Source organism: Podarcis gaigeae, assembly GCF_964106915.1.
Source record: "Podarcis gaigeae genome assembly, chromosome: 16".
Classification (NCBI taxonomy): Eukaryota; Metazoa; Chordata; class Lepidosauria; order Squamata; family Lacertidae; genus Podarcis; species Podarcis gaigeae.
Window position 1 is genome coordinate 37,504,803 of NC_139693.1, and position 26,901 is coordinate 37,531,703.

General features: G+C 41.9%; 1 protein-coding gene across 1 annotated transcript in view; it reads right to left on the reverse strand.

Annotated features, from left to right (window-relative positions):
- Positions 1-335: 335 nt before the first annotated feature.
- BCL7A (BAF chromatin remodeling complex subunit BCL7A) overlaps positions 336-26,901 on the reverse strand; it is a 32,017-nt gene continuing 5,451 nt past the window's right edge. The window contains exons 2-6 of the mRNA XM_083717828.1: positions 23,687-23,768; positions 18,760-18,856; positions 13,700-13,867; positions 5,221-5,342; positions 336-4,226 (exon numbers count right to left, since the gene is read on the reverse strand). Coding sequence (XP_083573954.1) covers positions 4,152-4,226; positions 5,221-5,342; positions 13,700-13,867; positions 18,760-18,856; positions 23,687-23,768 — 544 coding nt within the window. The 3' untranslated portion in view covers positions 336-4,151. The remainder of the gene's footprint in view (positions 4,227-5,220; positions 5,343-13,699; positions 13,868-18,759; positions 18,857-23,686; positions 23,769-26,901) is intronic.

Here is a 26,901-nt window from a genome sequence, read left to right on the forward strand (position 1 = left end):
AGGCCTGGTCAACACTGAGATCCTAGGTATGTTTACTCAGAAGTCCCATTGGGATAAATGCCTTACTATCAAGTGCTTAGACTGCAGGAAACTACCTTAATGTAGCTAGACCACAGGCCCATCTAGCTCAGTTAACCATCCACAGAATGGCACCAGCTTTTCAGACCAGGTTCCTTCCCAGCCGAACATGCCAAAGACTGAATCTAGGACATTCTGGATGCAAATAATGTTGCTGTATGTTGTTTTCTACAGTCCTTTCCTAAGGCACGTGAAAGCTATCACACTCAAACTTTTGAATCAACTAATTTCTTACTCAAAAGATTGTTCACACAGCATTTTGTGTTGTGACTTTAAAGTTTATTTTTTTAATGAAACCATTGTACATTGTACAAACCATAGCTACTGATGGAATAAATAAGTGAAAAATGATACTGCTGTACAACACACAAAATCATTAAGATGGAAAAACAATTAGGTAATGAAATAAACCCACAAAATTCTTTACACCTTCTAGCAGGGCTTTAGATATAAAGAACATTCTAAAACATGACAATGTTTCTGTATGAAGCAAGCTACCACAAAAGCCAGTAATTTTTATGCTGCCTCACCGATTGGTTGTTGTTGTTGTTGTTGTTAAGTGCCAGCACTTTTTGGAATGTTAACAACTATTCCCCCACCCACAAGAACTCCAAAATGAACAGTTCTGCTATAAAATGTTTTGACTGTGTAAATTGCCCAGCTAGCAGGCCTGCCTCCTCACCCCATAACCCACAAAGATCAGCTACCTTGCTAGCTTATGTATACAGATGTAGTTTGAGAGTAACTGTGTGTCCAAATGCCCAGAGTGTCGATAAGGAAGCACTTCTTGATATTCATGCTATTTCTAAAAAAAATGTCAGATTCAACCCACTAACCACTGATGCTGCATGACCTCCACTGAAATGAGCACAGATTGCACAGCTGTGTGTGTGGTGGACACCATCTATTGCCTGCCTGAGAATTTCCAGTCACTGAGATACAAGATGTGTTGACTCGCGCTCTCTCCTCACCCCTTCCCCACTGCTATCAATACAGGCTTTTCCATGCAAGCCCATAAAACAAAATCCCTAAAGATGGCAGCAAACCAAGAAGCTGGACCCAGTACCAAATCTCAAAGGTTGCAAGATCCCTTCCTTGCTGATTGAATTTAAACTATAACTTTCACACATTAAAAATGTGTTTTAACTGCACATCCAAATGGCCTATCAAAAGGCAGAGTAGTTGCAGTGTGCATGTTTTTAAATTTCTGCATACCAAATAGCATCAAGATCCTCCTCTATCCTGATAAAAGGGTGCAGACTGACACTAATGGGTGCAAGGAGTCCAATTCCATTTGCTTTTTCCAACCCCTATTTGTTGGCAGAGGATTCCAATATCTAATGTTGCAAATCAAAGCAGAGCCCCTAACCACTGTGGTTATGCTGGTTTTCTTTTTCTTGAGTCATGGAATAGCAAAATGACTGCACACTTCATCAAAGGCTACTGCCACCCATCTTTCATTTGCAGGTCTCAATTCACAAGTCAAGCACAAGCAAGCCCAACTGAAAGACACTGGGAATTGTGTGGCGGCGGCAGGCCTTAGTGAATGGCTGACACATAACTGAAGAAAGAAAGTACAGTAGGAATTAAGGAGCCAGTTTCATCACGAAGCTTATCAGTGTCAGTAATGCCAATAAACATTTCTACCTAATGAAAAAAATTGAGGTATTTTAGTGCTATTTATATTTTATTAAGTACAGGATTCAGCTCTGAAATTTAAAAAGCCTATCTACTTCCTTGGAAACTGTGTAAAACAATTCAAAAACACAACCACAAAATTGAAGCTTCTACAGACAGCAACTACTGGGCATGACAACATATCAACAGTGGTTTCCAACCCACTGACATTTTAGCACTGATCAGTTAAAAGCTACATAATTACAATTTTTTAAAGTTCAAAAATATATTTGTCTATGTCATAGATCAGCCAATATGTTTTCAAAAAACGAACCCTGGTTAAATATGGTTTTAATGTCCATACCGATTGCCATTTAACCAGTCACAACCCACATTTCTGAAGCAGATACACAATTCAAGGGGTGGGGAAATCAGTTTACCATTTATGTATACTGTGCAAATATAACACCTCTTTCTGATATTAAATGGATTTTGTGATCTAAGCGCAAAGAGACTTTGGAGGGAGCACACTGCTTTCATGAACAATTTACAACCAATTTTAATTTTGATGAGATGTAAAATGTTTATTTCAACATAAAAAATATATCAGCCTTGAGTGTATAGCCAGTTTCTTTGCAGCTTAACAAATGTTGTGATGGAAGGTCAGAATTGGCACCTCCACCTCTTCTAACTTTTCTCGGAATTCATTGCAAATGCAATACAGTAGTTAAAGCTCAAGCCATTTTCACCGCTGGAGAAATCAGAAATAAAGCTTAGTAAGTGACTTTTATGCAGTGTTTTGATTGGAGGCAGGTTTGTTTTCCTTTTAAAAAAAGGTCACCCAGTACTTCCATTATAAATTAAATGCAACCACATTTACAGCTGCAGGTTGCAGTTTCGTAGTTATCAAGACTCATTGCTTCCTTATGCCACCTCTGTGTTTTCCATTCACACACATATTTTCCCCAGCCATCAAATGGAGGTTTAAGGGCTCAACACCTCTTTAGATGTGCAAAACGTAACAAGACGAACCCATCAAGTTCTAGTCACAATTAAGCCCCATTGGGAATGTCTAAAATGTTACAACTAAAGTTGCACTGATTTCAAAACGAATTAGTCCCGACTGTGTGGTTCTACCGGTGATTACAAGTAGCATCAAAGCATCTGATATGGATAGATGGTTCAGGATATTCAATGGCCATGTAGCATGGATAGGATTTACATATTGCCTCCTGCCAAGTCAAACATGCAAGAAATAAAACTGAACTTTTCAAAAACTGAGAGATGTTTGAAGAAGAGATTATGGAAGTAACAAGACTGTATTTACAAGCTACTCTTGAAACAAAAGCAAGCCTCAAGTACAGTATTGCCTGGAGTATCAGTAAACTGATTGTAAAAGAACAGTACAATGAAATTCATTTCAATCAAAACTACATCTGTCATAACACATATGCCTATTTGTACCTGTATTTATAGTTGACCCACTTTTAAAAAAAGGCTCTGATAAAGTTACCTAGATCTAGTACTTAAAATGCATAATTTGCTTCAATACTTTTCCAAACCAGCACCAATTTAAGTAAACAGCAGCGCATGTTCACTTTAGGTGTATCTGTTTTAAAAGACTACATTATTCAGCCAAGGGGAGGCGTGCCATCAGGAAATTATTCAAAGCTATGTTACTGTGTAACTTGCATGCATTTCTGTGGAGGTTGCCAGAAGAGGGTCTTGGTGGCTCACGTTGGTGCATTAAAAATAAGTCATCCCTGTGGATGCAGAAAAATCAAGTGTCAGCTGTATGGTTCTCTCTGGACTCCAACAGTGAAAATGGCTTCCTGATTTCTCTCACAATAGCTCTTATGTTAAAATAGTAAGCACCAGGGTATAAAATAGAAACAAACAAACAAACACAATGAAAAGTTTCCTATATGGCATTGTACAAACCGTAGGCCACTCTGCAGAGGAGAGAACTGTCAAAAACAAGTTTAAAAAATTAGCACTGGTTTTTTTGTTTTGTTTTGTTTTGGAACACAAGGCACACACAAAAAAATAAAAAAGCAGACATCACATCAGAAGGATGAACTTCACATGAGAAGACCTGACCTGTACCATCCTTAAATATCTTATAATGTTAAATAGAGAATGTGATAAAATACAGCAGCAACATAATTGTAATTTTGACATTAGAAACAGTGCGTAGACCCCTCCTGAGTTGTTTACTCCAACCATTTCAGAGACAGTAACTTAAATTCTCAACGTTTTGCTTCACAGAAAAGAAAAGCTTTCAGTGTCTGAAGAGATTATGCCTTTGCTTGGTTTCTTGGATTTTTGCTTGGTAACTTGAAAAGTTTATAGGAGTTCTGTCCTCATCCAAGAGAATATACGTAAATATGGTTGTTCTATATAATTTAGCCCACTGATGTACCTTACATAAAAACTGGCCAGGAAAAATCTAGTGTCTATATTTCATCAATGTTTTGTTGAGAGGGAGCCTCTACTTTCATCTTTTTAGAAGGTGGCACTCCTTCAGAGTCCTTAACAGGAGGAGAGAGAAAAGAAGAATCAGCATCAGTACTGAATAAAAGCATAATAATGTTATTGTGCTCCAGAGGTACAAGAGAATCCCAGGAAGCAAGTGTCATGGCCACAAAGCAACACGAAAGCTGCCATCATAATTACCCATGTAAGTCCTAGTTCCCAAAATGGCAACACACATTTACCTTATAGCCCCACCCCGTCAGATCACACACACCAAGACATGTGAGAAAACATTCTGACAATAAGAGCTCATTGATCGTGGAACAGTCCCCCCTTGGGAGGTTGTGGACTCTACATCCTTGAAGGTTTCTGAGCAGAGGGTGGATGGCCATCTGTCATGGATGCTTTAGCCAAGATTCCTGCATTGCAGGGGGTTGGACTAGACATCTCTTGGGTCCCTTCCAGCTCCACAGTTCTATGATCTTTGCAAGGCATACTAAGACAGGTATCAGTAAGCACCTGGGAGACATATTTGCAGCTTGTGGACTGTTAAGGCTATATCAGTTCCCAGACACATAGGGAAAGAAGGGATAATGTGAGGACTCCGAAGATAATCGAGGCTGGAGTACAACCTTCATACCTTCTGGCTGGGATTTTAGAAGAAAAGGAACATGCTGCTTTACCTTGCCATAATTTGTTCACTTCAAACTGGTGACATTACATTCTTTCCAGCCTATTAAAACTTTACGTGGAAAGGAACATACAGTCCTAAAAGGATCACCTAGCAATTTACTAGAAGGATCATCACGGTTTACTACGGAACATACTTCAAATATTTTAACAAGTTCTCCCATATTAATGACAATTTGCTGCTTAGACCAAGTGCAAAGCACAACAGCTCACTGTCAATGTTCATGTGGAAAGAAATCAAAGCATTCACAGAATTAGAAAGCATGGAACACATAGATGTTAATCCAATAGACAAGACAGGTCAAACTTTCATTCGCACTGTTGACGATACCTCTTTGCTTATCTGTGATTTTGAATTACCTGAGAGTTTTTAGATGCATCTGTGGTTATATCATTTTCTGCCAAAGGTTGAGTTTCCACTTTCTCTGAACTATTCATGGAATTCTCCATTGAAGATTGTGAGTTCTGTTCATCAGAAGCATCTGAAAGAGTTAAGAAGGTTGCACTGAATCACCAATGTATTATAGTACCTCTCATTAGGGTTCTCACCAAATTAGAGATTTTAACTAAATTAATTTATCATCATCAAACCTTTTATTGGCATCACATACAAACCTCCATAGCAAAGTAAATTAATTTTAGTTTATTTAATCTGCATAAATTTGCATGCTGCCAAACAATAGTTTTGAAGAAGAAGATGCACTTTACTTGTTCTTAGAAGACAGATAGATAGATGGCATATTTTGGGAAGTATTTCCTTCTGTATAAGAATGAAGATGGAACACCTTTAAGGCATTACAAGTGCAGATAGCAGGCTATTAAATTATGTTTTCCGAGATATGCTGGCCCAACTTTAAAAAGGGCTTTAAAGTCAGTTAAGCTAACCAAGGTTGCTAATCTGTTTTCCACCCAGCTATAGACTACTTACAGATTTGTTGTCTTATCTAGAAGGGAGACATAATGATTTTGGATTAGAATGCAAGGACGCTTGGGCATTGGAGCAATCTATGGACTTTTACCCCTTCATGGATCACTGCCTTGCCGTGGCGAAGGGGCTTGAAGAACTCAGAGAAGCTATGAACTATGCCGAGCAGGGCACCCAAGATGAACAGGTCATAGTGGAGAGTTTTGACCAAACGTGATCCACCTGGAGGAGGAACCGGCAAGCCACTCCAGTATCCCTGCCAAGAAAACTCCATGGACAAAGACAACAGGCATATAAAAGATATGACGCTGGAAGATGAGCCCCTCAGGTCGGAAGGCGTCCAACATGCTACTGGGGAAGAGCGGAGGGCAAGTACAAGTAGATCCAGAGCTGATGAAGCGGCTGGGCCAAAGCCGAAAGGACGCTCAGTTGCGGATATGCCTGGAAGCGAAAGGAAAGTCCAATGCTGTAAAGAAAAATATTGCATAGGAACCTGGAATGTAAGAACCATGAACCTGGGTAAGTTGGAGGTGGTCAAAAATGAGATGGCAAGAATAAATATTGACATCCTGGGCATCAGTGAACTAAAATGGACGGGAATGGGTGAATTCAGTTCGGATGACCATCATATCTACTACTGTGGGCAAGAAACCCATAAAAGAAATGGAGTGGCCCTCATAGTCAACAAAAGAGTGGTGAAAGCTGTACTGGGATGCAATCTCAAAAATGATAGAATGATCTCGATACGAATCCAAGGCAGACCTTTTAACATCACAGTAATCCAAGTTTATGCACCAACTACTTGTGCTGAAGAAACTGAAATTGACCAATTCTATGAAGACTTACAAGACCTTATAGAAGTGACACCAAAGAAGGATGTTCTTCTCATTATAGGGGATTGGAATGCTAAAGTAGGGAGTCAAGAGATAAAAGGAACAACTGGCAAGTTTGGCCTTGGAGATCAAAATGAAGCAGGGCAAAGGCTAATAGAGTTCTGTCAAGAGAACAAGCTGGTCATCACAAACACGCTTTTCCAGCAACACAAGAGACGACTCTACACATGGACATCACCAGATGGGCAGCATCGAAATCAGATTGATTATATTCTCTGCAGCCAAAGATGGAGAAGCTCTATACAGTCAGCAAAAACAAGACCTGGAGCTGACTGTGGCTCAGATCATCAGCTTCTTATAGCAAAATTCAAGCTTAAACTGAAGAAAGTAGGAAAAACCACTGGGCCGGTAAGATACAATCTAAGTCAAATCCCTTATGAATACACAGTGGAAGTGAGGAACAGGTTTAAGGATTTAGATTTGGTGGACAGAATGCCTGAAGAACTATGGATGGAGGCTCGTAACATTATACAGGAGGCAGCAACGAAAACCATCCCAATGAAAAGGAAATGCAAGAAAGCAAAGTGGCTGTCCAATGAGGCCTTACAAATAGCGGGGGAGAGAAGGCAAGCAAAATGCGAGGGAGATGGTGAAAGATACAGGAAATTGAATGCAGATTTCCAAAGAATAGCAAGGAGAGACAAGAAGACCTTCTTAAACGAGCAATGCAAAGAAATAGAGGAAAGCAATAGAATGGGAAGAACCAGAGATCTGTTCAAGAAAATTGGAGATATGAAAGGAACATTTCGTACAAAGATTTCCACAATAAAGGACAAAAGTGGAAAGGACCTAACAGAAGCAGAAGACATCAAGAAGAGGTGGCAAGAATACACAGAGGAATTATACCAGAAAGAAATGGATGTCTCGTATACCCCAGGTAGTGTGGTTGCTGACCTTGAGCCAGACATCCTGGAAAGTGAAGTCAAATGGGCCTTAGAAAGCACTGCAAATAACAAGGCCAGTGGAAGTGATGGCATTCCAGCTGAACTATTTAAAATTTTAAAAGATGATGCTGTTAAGGTGCTACACTCAATATGCCAGCAAGTTTGGAAAACTCAGCAGTGGCCAGAGGATTGGAGAAGATCAGTCTACATCCCAATCCCAAAGAAGGGCAGTGCCAAAGAATGCTCCAACTACCGCACAATTGCACTCATTTCACATGCTAGCAAGGTTATGCTTAAAATTCTACAAGGAAGGCTCAAGCAGTATCTGGACCGAGAACTCCCAGAAGTGCAAGCTGGATTTAGAAGAGGCAGAGGAACCAGAGACCAAATTGCAAACATGCGCTGGATTATGGAGAAAGCTAGAGAGTTCCAGAAAGACATCTACTTCTGCTTCATTGACTATGCAAAAGCTTTTGACTGTGTCGACCACGGCAAACTATGGCAAGTTCTTAAAGAAATGGGAGTGCCAGATCACCTCATCTGTCTCCTGAGAAATCTCTATGTGGGACAAGAAGCTACAGTTAGAACTGGATATGGAACAACTGATTGGTTCAAAATTGGGAAAGGAGTACGACAAGGCTGTATTTTGTCTCCCTGCTTATTTAACTTATATGCAGAATTCATCATGCGAAAGGCTGGGCTGGATGAATCCCTAGCCGGAATTAAGATTGCCGGAAGAAATATCAACAACCTCAGATATGCAGATGACACAACCTTGATGGCAGAAAGTGAGGAGGAATTAAAGAACCTTTTAATGAGGGTGAAAGAGGAGAGCGCAAAATATGGCCTGAAGCTCAACATCAAAAAAACGAAGATCATGGCCACTGGTCCCATCACCTCCTGGCAAATAGAAGGGGAAGAAATGGAGGTAGTGAGAGATTTTACTTTCTTGGGCTCAATGATCACTGCAGATGGTGACAGCAGCCACGAAATTAAAAGACGCCTGCTTCTTGGGAGAAGGGCAATGACAGGCCTAGACAGCATCTTGAGAAGTAGAGACATCACCTTGCCAACAAAGGTTCGTATAGTTAAAGCTATGGTTTTCCCAGTAGTGATGTATGGAAGTGAGAGCTGGACCATAAAGAAGGCTGATCGCCGAAGAATTGATGCTTTTGAATTATGGTGCTGGAGGAGACTCTTGAGAGTCCCATGGACTGCAAGAAGATCAAACCTCTCCATACTGAAGGAAATCAACCCTGAGTGCTCACTGGAAGGACAGATTGTGAAGCTGAGGCTCCAGTACTTTGGCCACCTCATGAGAAGAGAAGACTCCCTGGAGAAGACCCTGATGTTGGGAAAGATGGAGGGCACAAGGAGAAGGGGACGGCAGAGGACGAGATGGTTGGATAGTGTTTTCGAGGTTACCAGCATGAGTTTGAGCAAACTGCGGGAGGCAGTGGAGGACAGAGGTGCCTGGCGTTCTCTGGTCCATGGGGTCACGAAGAGTCGGACACGACTAAACGACTAAACAACAACAACAACAACATGGACTTTTAAATGGGGCCTGTTATGATTATTTTATTATGATGCTGTGTATTATGTTGTCATTATGATGCTGTGTAAATTATGTTCTTAATGCTGTACATAGCTCTGGGATCTTTGGCTAAAAAGCAGTATAAAAATGAATTATTACTATTATCAGTGCTTTTTTTCTAGAAAAAGCGGTGCAGCAACTCCCACCTTCCTTGACAGACAACCCTAAGTTGCTGAGCTTCTTTCAGGATGACTCCAAACTTGTTGAGAGCGCACACTTTAGAGAAAACACGCATCATGTCTCCTCCCTTAAAGGGCTTCTTTAGGAAGAGAAGCAAAGTGCCAAAATCGCTCCCAGTCCATCCAGATTCCTGCACACAGGAAATGTGCCACCTGCCCAGGATGATGTACACAGAGAGGGGTTGCCGGAAGAGGTTCCGGCTGGGGATAAAAAGCCTTGATTCCTCTTCTTCAAGCAACATACAAATGAAATCTTGAGCTGGCCACTAGAGGGAGGCCAAGACCACATGGATATGGGGAAGGATCCAGACAATATTTATGGGACATGGAAAAGCCTTTAGCAGAGCACTGCAAGGTGTGGGGGTGTAAGCCCCTCCAGTATTCACAAGGCTGCAACGTAAGGGCTTGGTCTGAAAGCACACCTAGCATACCTGATCACACTAAAGGCTAGATATGCATTAAAAGGGTTTTTAAGCACACACTGTAGTATCTCATAACATGAAAGGCTTTTGTATTGCATGCAACTTGCTAAAACACATGCTCCATAATTGGATCTACCCAGGAATCCAGCCACAGCTTATAAACTTATAAGCAACTGTCATCCTACTATCACATACAGGAGGAATCTAAATTCAGAATCTGAAACATTATGTACAGAAGACATAGCCTAAGTAGATGCAGTTTTGTACAAGTTAAGAAAAACTGTGTGGATTTCTCTGCCAAAACCTGAACAAGGTGTCCTTCCGCATTTTCTGATTTAAAACTTGATAATTTAGACCTTTCCTCTGAAGAGGAAGAATCCATCTACATCCATATTATCTGACCTATAATAAATGTTGAACTATGAAAGTTAAAAGAGCTGTCACAGCTTACTTTATGAATGAGTGCATTTTATAAGGCATGCTTTAAGGTTCAATTTAGCCCCCAATCTGATGATAGGAACCCCGTCTATTGACACGAGGCAGGCACCTTTTCTGTACTCTTATTGGAGCCTGTTAAAAACATTTTTGCTGAGACATGCCTAGTCAGAAATGTAGAATGTTGGTTTATGCTTTTCCTTTATTATTTTGTTTTTTATTAATGCTTTAAACCAGGGGTCAGCAAACCTTTTCAGCAGGCGGCCGGTCCACTGTTCCTCAAATCTTGTGGGGGGCCGGACTATATTTTTTTTGGGGGGATGAACAAATTCCTATGCTCCACAAATAACCCAGAGATGCATTTTAAATAAAAGGACACATTCTACTCATGTAAAAACACGCTGATTCCCAGACCGTCTGCAGGCCAGATTGAGAAGGCAACTGGGCCGGATCCGGCCCCCAGGCATTAAGGTTGCCTACCCATGCTTTAAACTGTGTTTACAGCCATTTTTTTCTCTTTAGAAACTGCTCTGAGGTTGTTGTATTTTACAATCAAACATTGTATACATTTTATGAAGTATAAATGGAATGGGAATGTTAGCTGGGGGAAAAGACAAGATGTTCAGTCCTAGGCATCTTGAGACCCCTATGAAGCATCCGAGCGGAAACAGAAAAGCACTTGGAGAATTGGAATTGGATGAAGGAAGAACGTTCTGAGCTAGAGTGGAAAAGCTTGGTACCATCAGCATAACAGGCACCATGGAATATTGTGTGCTTACATGGGGCTAACGAATCTAGAGAGACAAGCATACAGGACTAATAAGAGAGCCCTCAGGGATCTCAACCGAGAAGGAGAGGACGGATTAGAACAGCAAACAGGTAGGAAGAGAGTGAGTCAATGGAATCAGTGAGTTCTTAGATATAAAGGTAATCGTGTAGAAAGTAATCAACTGAATTCAAGACAGCAGAGGAGTCAAGAAAGATGGAGCAAAATATATATTTTTGGAACTGGCACTAAAGCAGTCAGGTAATTTAATAAAGCTATCTGAAAGTAAGGGGTAAATGTGAACAGCTTTCAGAACTGAGCTGTACTTTACATTCAGCCCAGTGAAAATTTATCTCCAACAGTAATTACACAAAGCGAGAATGACTTATTGTTTGCATATACAGTATCACTAACCTAGGGATAGGGAACTTGTAGTCTGTTGGTCAAATATGAGCCAGCAGTCCATTTTACCCCCAGCCCACACCTGACACCATATGATACCAGGTGTGAGTAGGTAAAGCTATGGCTGCAAGCAGGCAGAAGCCTTAACGTGAGTGTGCTCCCAATTGCTCTTCGGCAGGCAGCACTTGCATTCAGCATGTTTTCAATTTAAACTCCTGATTGGAGTAACTAAGTGGAGCTGATGTCTGCTGAAATTTAAAATTCAGTGCCAAATGCAATTCCTGCTTTTGGCCAGAATCTTTGCAGTCGCAACCTGGATTCAAACTTAAGAAGGAAGAAACTCTAAGCATGCTCCAGATTTTTAAAATCTGAATGACCAGATGGCACATAATTTGACAGGCAGGTGGGTGGGTGGGTCAAGTTCCCCATGCTTGCATTAAGCCAAGGGTTAACAACAGCACTACGTAGACAAGCAGCACATCAGGAACAGTACAGTCATACCTCATGTTACGTTTGCTTCATGTTATGTTTTTTCAGATTGCGTCCCGCAGTAACCTGGAAGTACCGGAAAGGGTTACTTCCGGGTTTTGCCGCTTGCGCACAAACGCCAAATCACGCAGCACACCTGCGCAGATACCACACTTCAGGTTGCAGGCTTTTCATGTGGCGAACGGGCCTCCAGAACGCATCCCATTTGCAACCAGAGGTACCACTCTATTTCCACTGACTTTTGCTTTCAAATTATCTATTCGCTGGTTAGTGATATGTATATGTTTGTTTATAACAAACAATGGTTAGTTAAACAAGCCAGCCTCATAAGATATGGTTTGGAGTTGTTTAGCAGTTAACCATTGTTTGTTGTAAATCACAATCCCCATTTTCTATGTAACACTAAGCCAAGGATTTGTTGAAAGCATGCCTACACTTGAGAAAAGTCCTTCCCTGACTGCATGGAAGGAAAGGGAAGCTTATGAGTCTAACACTTTCCGTGGTCTTATGGAGGCTCGTCCACATAGAACTACACCATGGTTTAGCATTGTGTGAATGTGGTCAATGAAAGCAAAAAGTAAAGTGAAAACGGAGTGTCAGTTTTCAAAGCAGTAGGAAGGAGGACAGATTTTAAATTATAGTTACAGTCATACCTCCGCTTACATATCCCTCCGCTTATGTAAACTTCAGGGTACCTAAGCGGCAAACCTGGAAGTATATTTCTGAGTTTTTGTCACGCGTGCGTGCGCAGAAGCAGTCTCTCCGGTTGCGAAAACCTTGGGATCCAGCCGGACCTCCGGAATGGATCCCATCTGCAACCGGAGGTACCACTGTATCTCCTTCTCAAGTGGGAGACACAGCGGGTCTGCTAACAAATGAAGTTTACCGTATTTTTCCCTCTATAACACGCAGGTTTTTTCTCCTAAAAAGTAAGGGGAAATGTCTGTGCGTGTTATAGAGCGAATGTGTGGTCCCTGGAGCCATTTGTCCCAAGTGCATGGCAAAAATCATATTGCGCCGTCACGGAGGAGAGGAGGCTGCTGCTTTCCTGCATTCTGCCTCAGGGTCTTACTGCCCACCCTGTTCTGTTTCGGTTGCTGTTTGCTCAGACGGAACAAAGAGCAGTGAAATCCCCTCCCCTCCAGGCAACCCCTCCCCTCCAGGCAAGTAGAGAGGAAAGCAGAGCGTCCCTGCTCCGGTGCTGCTGCTGCTGCGTCTGGGGACTCGGCAGGCAGCGGAAAACATGCAGATGAGAGAGAGAGAGAGAGAGGGCTGGCTTGAGTGGGTGGGTGTACTTTTGCCTTCCTTCCCCCCCCTTTAAACCCCTCTCCTGCATTCTTAGCCAGCTGCTTCTCCGCACACCCCTCTCGTGCTCGTCCCTTCTATATTTTTCCTTCCCTCCCCACTTAAAACGTGGTTACAAAGCACGGATCCACATGGATCCTCAGGATCTTTGCATTGGGTCAGCCCAAATTCACCATTAGAGCACATAACATGTCCATGGCTACAGCCTGCCCCCCAAAAATCACACACCCACTGTTGCCTGGGGCTGCAATGGTGCAAAAACGTGGTTACAAAGCATGGATCCACAGGGATTCTCAGGATTTTTGCATTGGGTCACCCCAAATTCACCATCAGATCATATGTCTGTGGCCACAGCATGAAGCACAAAAATGATACATCCACTGTTTCATTCAGAATGTTTTTTCCCTTGTTTTCCTCCTCTAAAAACGATGTGCGTGTTATGGTCAGGTGCGTGTTATAGAACGAAAAATACGGGTATATGGTGCACATGGAATGCCAACTGCTTACCTACCAGTTATGAGTAGGAAGATTTGTACATGAATTACCTTCTGAACCAGGCTCCTCTTTTGCATCTGCTTGAGTATCGTCAGATTTTGTTCCAGGGCCATCTGCCTGCCCTGTGGAGTTCTGCTCCGGCAGGGGGCTAGAGTTGCTGCTGTTCTCTTGTTTAATTGGTGAAGCATCAGCTATGGAACTCTGGTTGCTGTTATCATCTGTAAATAAGAGACAGGCTTGGTGAAAGCGATGAACATTCCCAAAATTGTATTTACATGTTAGGGGCTGCTGACCTGCCAAGCCCTCCACCCCTTTCCACCTCACCCAACTCCCCCATCCCCTCACTTCTTCAGCCTCTCATGGGTCCTTTTGCCCCCCATACCTTCCAACCGCAGCCTCTCACAACTCCCCACACCCCTGCCTATCCACCCACTCACTCTTGTTGCTATTCCCAATCCCCTCACAGCTCACTCCAATTCCAACCACCACTCATGGAGGAGAGGGGCATGAAGAGGATAAAGTATTTTGCAGTAACCTCCTTTTTGGCCCCAAGGTTGCTGGCCTGCTAAGGCAGCTCCTCAACAACCATCTTGCTTTTTAGCTGCTTTCTTCCTCCCCAGCTGCAGATGCAGAGACCAAAATTGCTGTGTCAGGTATACAATGGCAGCAGAAGACAGTTTCTGGAAACAACCCCCGTCTGTCCTGACTGTTCCCCTGCAGCTCATCTTGACACCTGCTTGTATGCCTGTTTGCTATTCTGTTGCCATATTGCACTTGACATACCCACCTATTGGCAGCCAGGCAAACTGCAGGGTGATAACTTTTTTTCTTATGAAAATATTATACAGCAAGACAGTGCATGGCTACATTTCTGACACTTCCCAGTATTCCATATCAAATCCATACAGTGGTACCTCTGGTTACGTACTTAATTCGTTCCAGAGGTCCATTCTTAACCTGAAACTGTTCTTAACGTGAAGACCACTTTAGCTAATGGGGCCTCCCGCTGCTGGCACGCTGCCACCACGCGATTTCTGTTCTCAACCTGAAGCAAAGTTCTTAACCTGAGGTACTATTTCTGGGTTAGCGGAGTGTGTAACCTGAAGCGTATGCAACCTGAGGTACCACTGTATCTATGTTGGCAACTCAAACTAGACCAATATAAGGGTTAATTCCTTGAGAGATCTTTTTGCAGATCATTTTAATGTCACAGAAAAGCAACCATGGCTGCCTCTGTTGCATCTAGTTTGTACTTCAAGTATCAATAATCTGTTCACTGACTCTTGCCAGCTGTCTAAATATGCAGAGAAAGCTGAAAGAAGCTGCCTAAAGTTTGGGATTTATCCATTTTTTAAAAAGTGGAGGCTTAAGTGATGTACAAGGTATTCTAAATCTGTGGCATTGATGGGGACTTCATACTGGCTAATAGTCAGTACAGCCATGCAATACTTATTATTCTTGTCAAAAATATGACTATATAATATGCTGATGTCACGCTACTCACATTATAGCAAAATTCTCGAAGGAATGGTGGAGGGAGAGAGCTGGCTCACAATTACAACAAAGGAAAGTGAAGTACTCTTTCCACCCACAATCACATGTCCTACCTGCTCCACTGCCACAGAATCTGGACATAGAATCATACAATTGAAGAGTTGGGACCCAAAGCTCCAGTGCAGGAATCACAGATAAAGAATCCCTGACAGATGGCTATACAGCCTCTGTTTAAAAGCCTCCATTGACTGAAAGTCCACCACCTTCCAAGTTAGACTTGTTCCACTGGCAATCAGCTCTTACTATCAGAAAGTTCTCCCTAGTTTTTAGAAGTTTAGAATCTACTTTCTTGTAAGTTAAGTCCATTGGTTCGGATCCTAACCTCTGGAACAGCAAAAAAAACAACTCTGTTCTCTCTTCCATGTGAAAACCCTATAGATATTTGCAGATGGCTATCGTGCCACCTATCAGGCTTTTCTTCTCCAGGCTAAACATACCCAACTCCTTCAACCGTTTCTTAGATGAGCGTTCTTTCAATTCCTTCATACGAGTAATTTATAAAGATGTTGAACAACACCAAGCCCAGCACAGAACCCTGAAGCAACCCACTTGTCACTTTTTTCCAGGATGACAACAAACCACTGGCAAACACTCTTTGGGTTCAGTCGGTCAACCAGGATCTCCACAAGAATATCATGGGGGACTTTGTCGAAAGCCTTTTTAAAATAAAGATACACTACATTCACAGCATTCCCTTGACCCAACAAACTTTTAAATCATGACTTGTTTTTTCTAAGTGCTTATAGACAGACTGTTTGATTATGTGGTTCTAGAACATTTCCTGGTATTGACATCAAGCTGACCAGCCGGAAGTTCCCCGAGTCTTCTTTCTTCCCCTTTTGGAAGATGGGGACAACATTTGCCCACCTCCAGTCTACAGCCCTTCTCCATGAATTCTCTAAGCTTATAGTCAGAGGCTCTGAGATTATTTCTGCAAGTTCTTTCAGTTTCCTTGGAAGCAGTTCACCAGGTCCTGGAGATCTGAATTCATTTAAAGTAGCTAGGTGTTCCCTTTCCCCCTCTCTTCCTATCCCGGGCTGCAGTTCCCCCTTCACCCCATAGCATTTTCTCCATATCCTTCATGCAGAGGACCCACTCTTGCTTCAAAGATAGCCAAAAAAGTCACCAATTATTATTTATAACCTCTCTTGCAAGCCTGAGCTTGTTTTGAGCTTTAGCCGCCTGACCTTCTCCCTGCAAGTGCTGGCTAGTCCTTCTTTCATGATTTGCTCCTTCTTCCCTTTCTTATACATGCAAGGAATGAACTGCATTGACCATTATTGACAAAAGGACAGTCACAAATACTGGGATGCACAGGAAACACGGCTGCTACGAAAGTTAGTAACTCCTCATTCATGGGGTAAATGCTTCATCTAAAAAGCCACTTGAAGGAGATCACAGTTATGGAGTAAAATCCAGATGCATCTCCTAAATTGCATCAGACAACAGCATGCACCTAAAATGGCTAGTTCAATCAAATCTGCACCAAAGTAAATGCAGGTAATTAGATTTCAGGCAAATTCATCCTTCATTCATGCCGAAAAACATCTAGTCAGCGCTACATGGCTGTGTATGGATGCACTTAGCCAGAGAGATTTAGACCCACTCCAGATGCCTGAACTTGCAAAGAGGACCAATTCCACTCCACCCTGGTTATGCAGACCCTCTCCAAGTGCTAGGGAAAGGATTCACAACTGAATATGGGTAGATCCATGGAGATCCATACCTCAGTGGCGGAATGCATGATTTATTTGTACAAGGTCCTAAATCTAATCCTAACCAGCTAGAAAAATATGGTAGCAGGTGGTGGGAATGACCCAAGAGTCTGAGATCTTAAAGAGTAGTTACTAGTTATGGGAGACATTGCTGGGTGAGACGGACCAATGATTTGAATCAGCATAAGGACAGCTTCACATGATGCTCAAACAAAATAAAGGGCAACTTAATATAGGTAAGAAAGAGGCTTTGGTCACAGCTACCGACTGAAAAACTCCTCCATGGAGTTTCAACGGTTCCCCACACTCTTGATGAAAGATGCTGGCTAATAAAAGCTATCGCCTTACCTACTTTGCCTCTCACCAAGACATTCAGAATTGGAAAATTACAGATTCCACTGATGGTAGCCATGGTAACATTTAATGACTCACTTTAAGTGTTAATCTGTCAAGTACATGCTTCTGGAGAGAAAACCTTAATTCTCCAGACTCTCTTTTGTCAGGGTTGAAGGCTTTCCAGGGACACATATTACAGCAGGAAAGCACCCCATGTGACCTAGAATCTCTTCTTACATCAGATGAGAATCTGAAGCAGTCTTATTCACAAGGTAACAAAACTGAACCAGAGTATAGAGTACAGAGAGACAGATTTAAGGGGAGCATTCTCAACCATGGTCTAGCAACTGGAGAGGTGCCCTAGGAATGCTGCACAATCTCTTCAAAAGAAGGCTGAGCAGGCTATTTCTAAAAATGCTTTGAGTCAATATGCCAGAGGGTAGTATCCAAAATAATCTAGAGGGACCGTAAATTCCGCTGAGCTTTTATTGCCAGTCAAATATTGCAGTTTCCTCCAGTGCTACCCCTTCCTGAGAGAGGGAGTGGTTTTGCCTGCCTTGGAAGAACTCATAGTGCCTCAGAGGCCCAGCATGATGGAAGAATCAGCCCTTGCTCTCTGCTGGACAGAAGAAAGGCAAATGAATCTCCCAGGTCAGACGAAAGAGCAAGACAAGATTCTCCCAAGCTCACAGCAAGATCGGGGAGACATCCCCATCCTTCTTTTAAGCTAGGAAAAATCTCTCAGGCCTTACACTGACTTTGGAAGTCTTTGAACCCATGCACTGCCTTGCTGCTTTCAGATATTATCCAATGTTTTATGCTTTAAAGGAAATTGGGTATGGAACATGTGAATTCAGGAATGTAGGAGATCAAAATTAATTATCACTCACAAATGCTTTATATAACTTGCTTCAAGCTTAATTTCAACTTATGGAAACAATGCTAAGATTTCCTTCCCTTACACCTTACTTATCAAACGATATTTCCCCTTCCTACTGCTTCATTTTCTATGCCAGATGAAAGCCAACCATTACCCAACCTACCAGCACCAATTCAACACAAAGCCAGCCTGAAAATTTTTCTCTCTGAAGCAGCTGCTGTCCAGCAGCCTTTTAGATTATACTGTTTAATCTGCTAAACCAGTCATAGGCAAACTCCGGACCTCCAGATGTTTGGGACTACAATTCCCATCATCCCTAGCTAACAGGACCAGTGGTCAGGGATGATGGGAACTGTAGTCCCAAACATCTGGAGGGACAGGGTTTGCCCCTGCCTGTGCTAAACACTTCAAAAAGTGGTCCACAACTGTGTCTGGTGATACTAGCAGCAGGAGGGACCCCAGATCTCAGCCATGCCCATGTGGGTTCTATTATATAGCCAAATACTAAACCAATGTTGGTTATCAATCCATGTGGAAGTCAAGCGGCCATGTCTGGAGGCCCCTCTCCCCACCACACCTGCAGCTGCTGAAGCTGAAGCTGGAACTGTCTCCTTGCTCCACTCACCATTCATATCCATCATCCCAGGAGAAGAGCTGTTCTCTGGAGTAGTAACCTCAGATCCACACTTTTCATCTTTACCTTTTTTCTTGTTCTTGGTTTTCTGAGAAGGGGGAAAAAATAAGTCATGAAATCGTGTGGCCTCCACTGCGAGGTCCAATGATCAGGGATTTGGTACTTTTCCCCATTCAACCAAGGTTCAATTCCCAGTTACTATATATGGTTTGTTTTATGAACTGAAACTTTAGTTTAAGCATCTCTTGAATAACAGTGCAAACCAAGCATCCCTCAGTGCCACTGATTTTAATCATAGAATCATAGAGTTGGAAGAGACCACAAGGGCCATTGAGTCCAACCCCCTGCCAATCAGGAAACACCATCAGAGCACTCCTGACATATGGTTGTCAAGCCTCTGCTTAAAGACCTCCAAAGAAGGAGACTCCACCACACTCCTAATCAATTAATGACATACAGTGGTACCTCTGGTTATGAACGCTTCTGGTTACAAACGCTTCAGGTTACAAGCTCTGCTAACCCGGAGGTAGCTGCTCCTGGTTGCGAACCTTGCCCCAGGATGCAAGCAGAAATCGCGCACCAATGGAAGGCCCCGGTTTCAGCTTAAGAACGGACCTCCAGAACAAATTAAGTTCGTAACCAGAGGAACCACTGTTTTGATATAAAAGAAACAGGATCCAAGATGGTGTTGCCCTGTGGTTTTCAACCAGAGTGCCTTGAATGATGGTCAGGGTTGACGCAGGCAATACTGGCCTGTCCCTCTTTCCTTCCCTCCCACCTCTAATGCCCTCTCACATCTCTGCCTCCCAAAGGCTTGTGTGGCTGTTTGTTGTAGCAGCCATGGCTACAAGTTCCCCAGGCAAATGGTGCCTCTGGGGCTGGTTCCCAGGTCGCTGTGGGGCAGTTTGAGGAGGCACCTCTATTTGGGGGCAGGGCAGCTCAGAGACGGCAGCATCAGCTGGCCGGAGGACTCCCAAGGAGACGGAAGGGGAGAGGAGGGAACTGGACTAGATGTTCCTCAGAGTCCCTTCCAGCTCTACAATTCTATGATTCTATGCAAGGATATGAATTCTCCTTCAACCATGACAGCTGTGGAAAAGGTTGTCCAATTACATCCTGTTGAAGATGCTTGTGATTATCAATGCTGATTTTCCAGTCTGATGAGACCAAGGTGTATTAATTTAAATTTATTTAATTTAAACTGAGGAGGAAAAACCTATTGGAGGGGGGACCAATGTTTGACTCAAACTTCTGATCTGCACTTCACACAACTTCCTAAGTTAAAAGTACAATTAACATATTTTATTTACAACTGGGAAAATCCTAGTAAGGAAGGTATGTTTTAGCTATACAATGTCTTTAATACATATATATTCACTACTTTAGAAAATGATACAGAATATATTGCTTAGAACTCTTTGATCATAATTCGAGTTAAACTGCATGTGTCGTACCATAGTTAAAATACATATGCAGTCGTACCTTGGTTGTTGAACGCCTTGCAGATCCCGAACACAGCAAACCCAAAGGGAGTGTTTGCAAACGTTCTTTGGAACCTGAACGTCCAACGCAACTTCCGATTGACTGCAGGAGCTTCCTGCAGCCAATCGGAAGTCACGCCTTGGTTTCACATTTTGGAAGCTGAACAGACTTCTAGAACGGATTCCGTTTGACTTCCAAGGTACGGCTGTAATTATTTCAAATCATGGATTTCTGATCATCTCATTGTATTTGCAAAAAGACCTGGACAATGTCACTTTCCTGCAGACTAATGCCAAAATATTTTGGGTCAAGGGCCATAACTCAGAAGTTACTTTGCATGCAGGTAGGGCAAGAAGAGAACCTTGATCTGAGTTTGTATAAGGCAGCTTCCTGTATTCCTAAAACTTCAAATACTCTTCTCCACTGTGAGATGGGAAATAAAGCTGCACATTTTCACAACTAGTAGCAAAAACTGCAGAGCTGGCCTCATTAAAACATATATTACTATTTAAATCTCTTTTCTGCTCTTCCTCCAAATAGTTTAGGACAAGGGACATGGTCTGCTTCTCCTTTTTTTCTCATAGGCTGCATCAACAGAAGTCTAGGGTCCAATGGGGTCATGAAGAGTCGGACACGACTAAACAACAACAAGTCTGCCTTGGTCAGACCCCATCTGGAGTACAGGTAACTCCCATTTATGCACTGGTTACATTCCAAAGCACCACATGTTTAAGTGAAATTGTGTATATTTGAAACATCATTGAAAAAGCCTTCAAAAACTCTGCCCCACCCCTTTTTGTGATGCTTTTGTGTTATTTTCAGGTTTGGCACAATGCACACATGCATAGTCACGCATATCGTGGATGTGCCTAAAATAGTCTCTGCCTGTACTGTGTCCAGTTCCAGACACCACAATTTAAGAAGGATATTGTCAAGCTGGAATGTATGCAGAGGAAGGGAACCAAGATGATCAAGGGTCTGGAAACCAAGCCTTATGAGGAACGGTAGAGGGAACTGGGTATGATTAGCCAGGAAAAGAGGAGACTGAGAGGAGATATGATAGCTATCTGATGGGCTGCCACACAGAAGATGGCACAAGCTTGTTTTCTGCTACTCCAGAGAAGAGAACCCAAACCAGTGGATTTAAATTACAAAAAAGGAAATTCTGCCTAATATTAGGAAGAACCTTCTGAATATAAGACCTGGTCAACAGTGGAACCGACTACCTCAGAAAGTCAATGGAGGTTTTTAAACAGAGGTTGGATGTCCATCTGTAAGGTATTCTTTAGCTGCAATTCCTGCCTTGGAGACAATTGGACTAGATGAGTCTTGGGGTCCTTCTAAACCTACAATTACTGTATATGATTCTGTAGTCATCCAATGAACTTTGCAGCAGAGAGGAACATGAAACTGGCCTAAGAAAGGAATGTAGGACTAGTGTGGTAAGTTCAGAGAATTAAAGAACAGCTTCAAGGTGATTCTGAAGCTAGATCTTACACCTGCCATAGCTTTTTTGTTCTTGGTTTCCATTTCCAAGCCCACAATTTGTTGTAATCCAATCTCTCTCTCACTGGATTTTAAAAATAAAACATAAATATACATTTTACATACTTTATGAATGTATCTATATCTATATCTCACAGTCTTTTGAATGCTAGAGTTCAAGCAGCTTGTTCCTTCTATAGGAAAACCACTTTTAATGCACTTAATTCTGGTCAATATGTTTTACAGAAAGTTGTGGATTAAATTCTAGGAGGTTATATAAAATATACTCTATTTTAACATGTTTGTATTTAACTCAGATTTAATTTACTCTTTTATAGTTCATACCATTACACAATTTTAAATGAATAGTTAAAGATATCCGATTTGGGGCAGGGGGAGTATTCTTATATATGCTGGTGCAGACAACAATAAGATCAACGTGAAACCACAAACCTAATCAGATGCTACATGGAGCACGATCCATTCCCTCAAATGCTAACAGCGCTACAGAAGCTAAAAAAACCAAGTGAGGGATGATAACATCAACCGTGTGAAAAATCCATGTATGAAAAAGGATGCTGCATTTTCAATTAGAAGGTGACGTAATTGGTCTCCTAGGAGAAAGTGACAGATGCACTGCTCTCAAAGCACACACAGTGCCTGCGGAGAGAATGAGAAGCCAGATGCTTGAAAGTGGGCAAAGAGAGGGGCAGGGCTCAGAGATGAGAGCATTAGGGTCAGGCAACACTCTAAAAAATTATAAGCAGATGGCCAGATGACAGCCTATCGCTACAGAAGGCATTGACTCCATGTTGGGGGTTTTGCTCTTACCCGCATTTGTGTATGTCTGTTGAGACAAACAGGTGAAAATGTTGCAGTCACACAAGCGCCATAGCTATGCAATCAGTATTGTAGACACAGCCTACAAAATGATTAAAGGACGCAATTTTCAACACTGCAATCTCTAAATGCCTCTGCATAGACAGAATAGCAATAATGAAAAATGGAGGGTATCTTTCCAGGAAACTTTTGACTTTAAAATAAACTTTCCATGATGCTAATGTATCATTAATTGTAAAGTTGCATGTTAGGTACCAGTTCTGGAGATCTCATAGCCAGTTTTTTTAAAAAAAAAATACATTAATAAAGTGGTTATAATTACAGCAAACAGTCATTCTGATGCAAGCATTCCAATTAAGCGCTGACACTAGGCAATACAATATTTTGCAAGTTTCATTCCAACAGGAATTCTTTTTAGCTTCTGATATTTTAAAACACATGATTAGACAGAAGCCCAAAAGGAAGGGAAAGATGTGCTCCCATTATTCCTATTTAGACATACGCACACTCAAGCCTGATCGAGAGGCTATGTGTTTTCTAGCTTTTTTTCACAACTTGGTCAATCTTCTTGTTTTCTGAAGATTATTATGCATTTCCTTCAGTTATATGCAAGGCATATTGAAATCAGTGTTCGAAATTAACCCATCGCCAGTAGTTTTTGCAACTCAAGAGTACCACCTAGCGACCAAGTTGAGATTTCCAGTAGCCTGAAATAAATCTCCACTGCAGAAGAGCTAGGGCAGCTGCTATCCCCTTTTTCTATGCTACTTCCCTGAAGCCTTCTGATATGCGCAAGGGGCTCCATTGTGGTACTGCTTTCATAAGTAAACAAACTGTAAAGTATTCATGTCATTTCAGCCCACCCACACCCACCTCCCTTAACTGTGGTATCCAATTAAGAACTGCTATTAAACATGTGAAATTAACAATGTGTCACTGAACTGTGTATTAGTTCATGTTTTTAAAAATAAAAAAATAAAAGTGCTGCTGCATTTGGAGGGGAGCAGACAGCAACTAGCCATGCTGCTTTTGCACCTATAAGCCAGGTTCCAGGAGCAATTCGGCTCCTGGCTTTTATAGCTCAGTTTCTAACACTGCTTGAAATACTTACATCATCTACTTTGGGCTCTGTTACTGGTACCCATTTGTAAATCCTGAGGGATGTGTCACCAACTGTCACCCATTTCTTCTCCCTACAAAAAGATAACACATGTTACTTTCAAAATAGCACATTAAAAAGTGACGTGGAAGTATATATTGTGGAAGGTCTGTAACAACCTATTCAAATTGGTTGTATGTTCTCTAGGGACCTGAGAACATACGATGATGTGTAGAGTTGTCTGCATTTAATACAGGAGACATGTTATCTTTTAAAACCAGCAGATACCATTGAGGGTTCTTGTTGGCACAGCCCAACAAGCAAAAGTGACAAAGCGAGCGAGAGAGAGATCTACCCATTCAGAGAGCACATGCACTGAACACAATGTTTTGGTCATTTAGTACATCACAACAGCAGATGATATCTAATTTGAGGGGAAACGTAACCGAAATCAATTTTAAGTGTTTCTCAAAGTATAAAGGTACACCAACTAACTCCAAACTCCTAGAGACAGGAATACCACATGGCAGCATATGTATGCCCTCCAATCTCCTCTGCAAAACCCAAGCAGCTGGTGGCAGCTGGAGAGCTTTTCTACAATGGGAGGCTGTCAGGCTTAGAAAGGAAAATTTTGGAAGGATACATGACACATGAAACTCAAATGCTAAACCAGAGCTTGCCAGTTCAGGCAAATGAGCAAGCCCTGGTATGCCTCAAACCAGGTAATCACTTCACGTGAGGCACCCCCAAACCAAAAACTGCTCACTCTTCACTCAATCAATGCCAAACCACTGTCTTGTGTTATGTCTGAAGCACCCCATTAAATTTCCGTATGATATAGCACACATACATGTGCAGTTAACTGGAACTCAACTCCTTGCAAGTCCCAGCAAGTATGAGTAACAAAAGCAGCTACACTGGAAGGGGATAAAGAAGATTCCCTGGTGGACCAGAAGTATTAATCTGTAGAACAGAATGTGAGAGGTTTAGTGGAATTTTAAGAACAACAATAGAATGGAAAGAGGTCCAAATTATCTTTTTATCATTTCTGTGATATCACAAAGCTTGTTTTTGTTTTTAAATGAGAGACACTATGAAAATTAGCAGCAATCCCCCCATAGCTTTATTTCACCTACTAGCTATTCATCATAGAGAAAAGGGTGAAGACAAAGACTATAACAGGGGCCATCCACATCATAAAAGTGTATAGTGTCTTACAGCAGCATTTCTTACAATGGTGTTTCTGAAAACATGTATTTTATATATTATATCAACATTCTGATCCAACGGAGCCATTCTCCATTCCTAAACCTCAATGCTCTGAAATGTTTATCAGTGCTCTGAAATCCAATGCACTGACCTACCACTGAAAGAAAATCACTAAAGTAGAACGCACTCTAAATTTGAGTTCTAAACGTAATTTGTTATTTAACAAAATTTATAGACCGCTTAATCAAAAAAGAGCTCTTCAGCAGTTTACATAAGGCTGCATGTGTAATGTAATTAAGCAATTAAGCCAATGGAAGAATGAACCTATCGCTGTTCTCTTGAACACAAGACACCTGTGTAAGTATTTCTAGTTATAAAAACAACATTTAAACAGAATCTGTTCCACAACGTATTTAGAGATGCTGCATTTGAAAACCAAAAGTTCAATATACCTGTTAGCATCTCAAAGCAGCCACAAACAGCATCTTCACTCGATCAACTGTAGAATACAGGAGGAAACCTATGTTAGTATTTAAAAAAAAAAAATCTAGAGTGAAAGTTATCCCTGATATTTGAGAGTCTTCATTTAATTATGTTGATTTGACGTAACTCTATTTGGCCCAAGAGACACATTCCCTTGTGGGCAACAATCTGGGGGTCACCTGCCAGTGCAAGGGAGAGCTATTTTACCCATTGGCTAGTCTACACACTCACACATCCCTCTCTATCTTCTTTCCAGGTAAGCAGAAGACATTATCAGGGCTCCAGGACACATTCCAGCCAGGCAAAAACACTGCAGAAGGAGGTGAAGGGGCAGTGAACAGTGTGGCTAGGAAGAGCGACAAGGGCCTGGAGGGTCACATTTGGCCCCCAGGCTAGAGGTCCCCCACCACTCATGTAGATGATCAAGAGCACTGAACTCAGGTCTACATATGCTGAAAAAAACAAGATTTAACAAGCTGCCTGAGATGTGCCCAGCAGACTAACGTCTTCTTCTTTGAGTATCCCATGCCTCTTACAAAACTTCCTTAAGATTCAAAAGCAGTTTCCCATTGCTTTATTAAGAAATACAAGTCCAAAGTCCCCTTGAGCATGCAGTGTTAGCTGCACGGTTCTTTGGGTATGGGCCAAGGGACAGAACGCTTGAAGAATCAGGGAATGAGGGAATAGAGATACTGGTAAGGATATGGAATAGAAACACTATGTCCCAGTACAGTCATACCTCGGAAGTCAAACAGAATCCGTTCTGGAAGTCTGTTCGACTTCTGAAACATTCGACTTCCAAAGCGTGGCTTCTGATTGGCTGCAGGAAGCCATGGAAGCCCCGTTGGACGTTTGGCTTCCGAAAGAACATTCGAAAACTGGAAAACTCCTGGTTTTCGATCGTTCAGGAGCTAAAACGCTTGACTCCCAAGGTGTTTGGGAGCTGAGGTACGACTGAACAGTATGTCCTATTCAGCCACTATGACAGCTTACAAATTTTAGCAAAAAGATAATTAGTTCCTCCAATTTAGCAATGCTGCTTCACTGACCTGTCCTTCAAAAAGCAGTATCTAACTGGAAGCACTCTATTTTAATTACATAGTTCCCCATTCTACAAACATTTTTGATATACCAAAATCTGCATGGGTAGTATGCATGGAATAGGGCCTGCTCAGCGCAATATGGATTATAATTTGTATGAATGATACTTAGGGACGTATATGCCTTCTGTAATCTTGAATAATAAAGAAAAAACAGGGGAAACCAGCAGTTTCTTTGAGCAGGATTAGGATTCTACTTCACATAGGCTGCTATCTGATCTGTTTTACTATTTCCCATGACTACTTAAGATGGGTGTTTCTTCTCTTTACCTACCATCACCATCAGTATTTTAAAATTAACACTTTCTAATATTTTTTCCTCCCTCTAAGCATTTCACTTGGCAGTAGTACCTCTGTTTCTTAGTTTATCTCGACCTTTCTCTATTGTGTTGTGAATGGCCTATCAGGGGGCACAATGACATTTGTTTTCTTCTA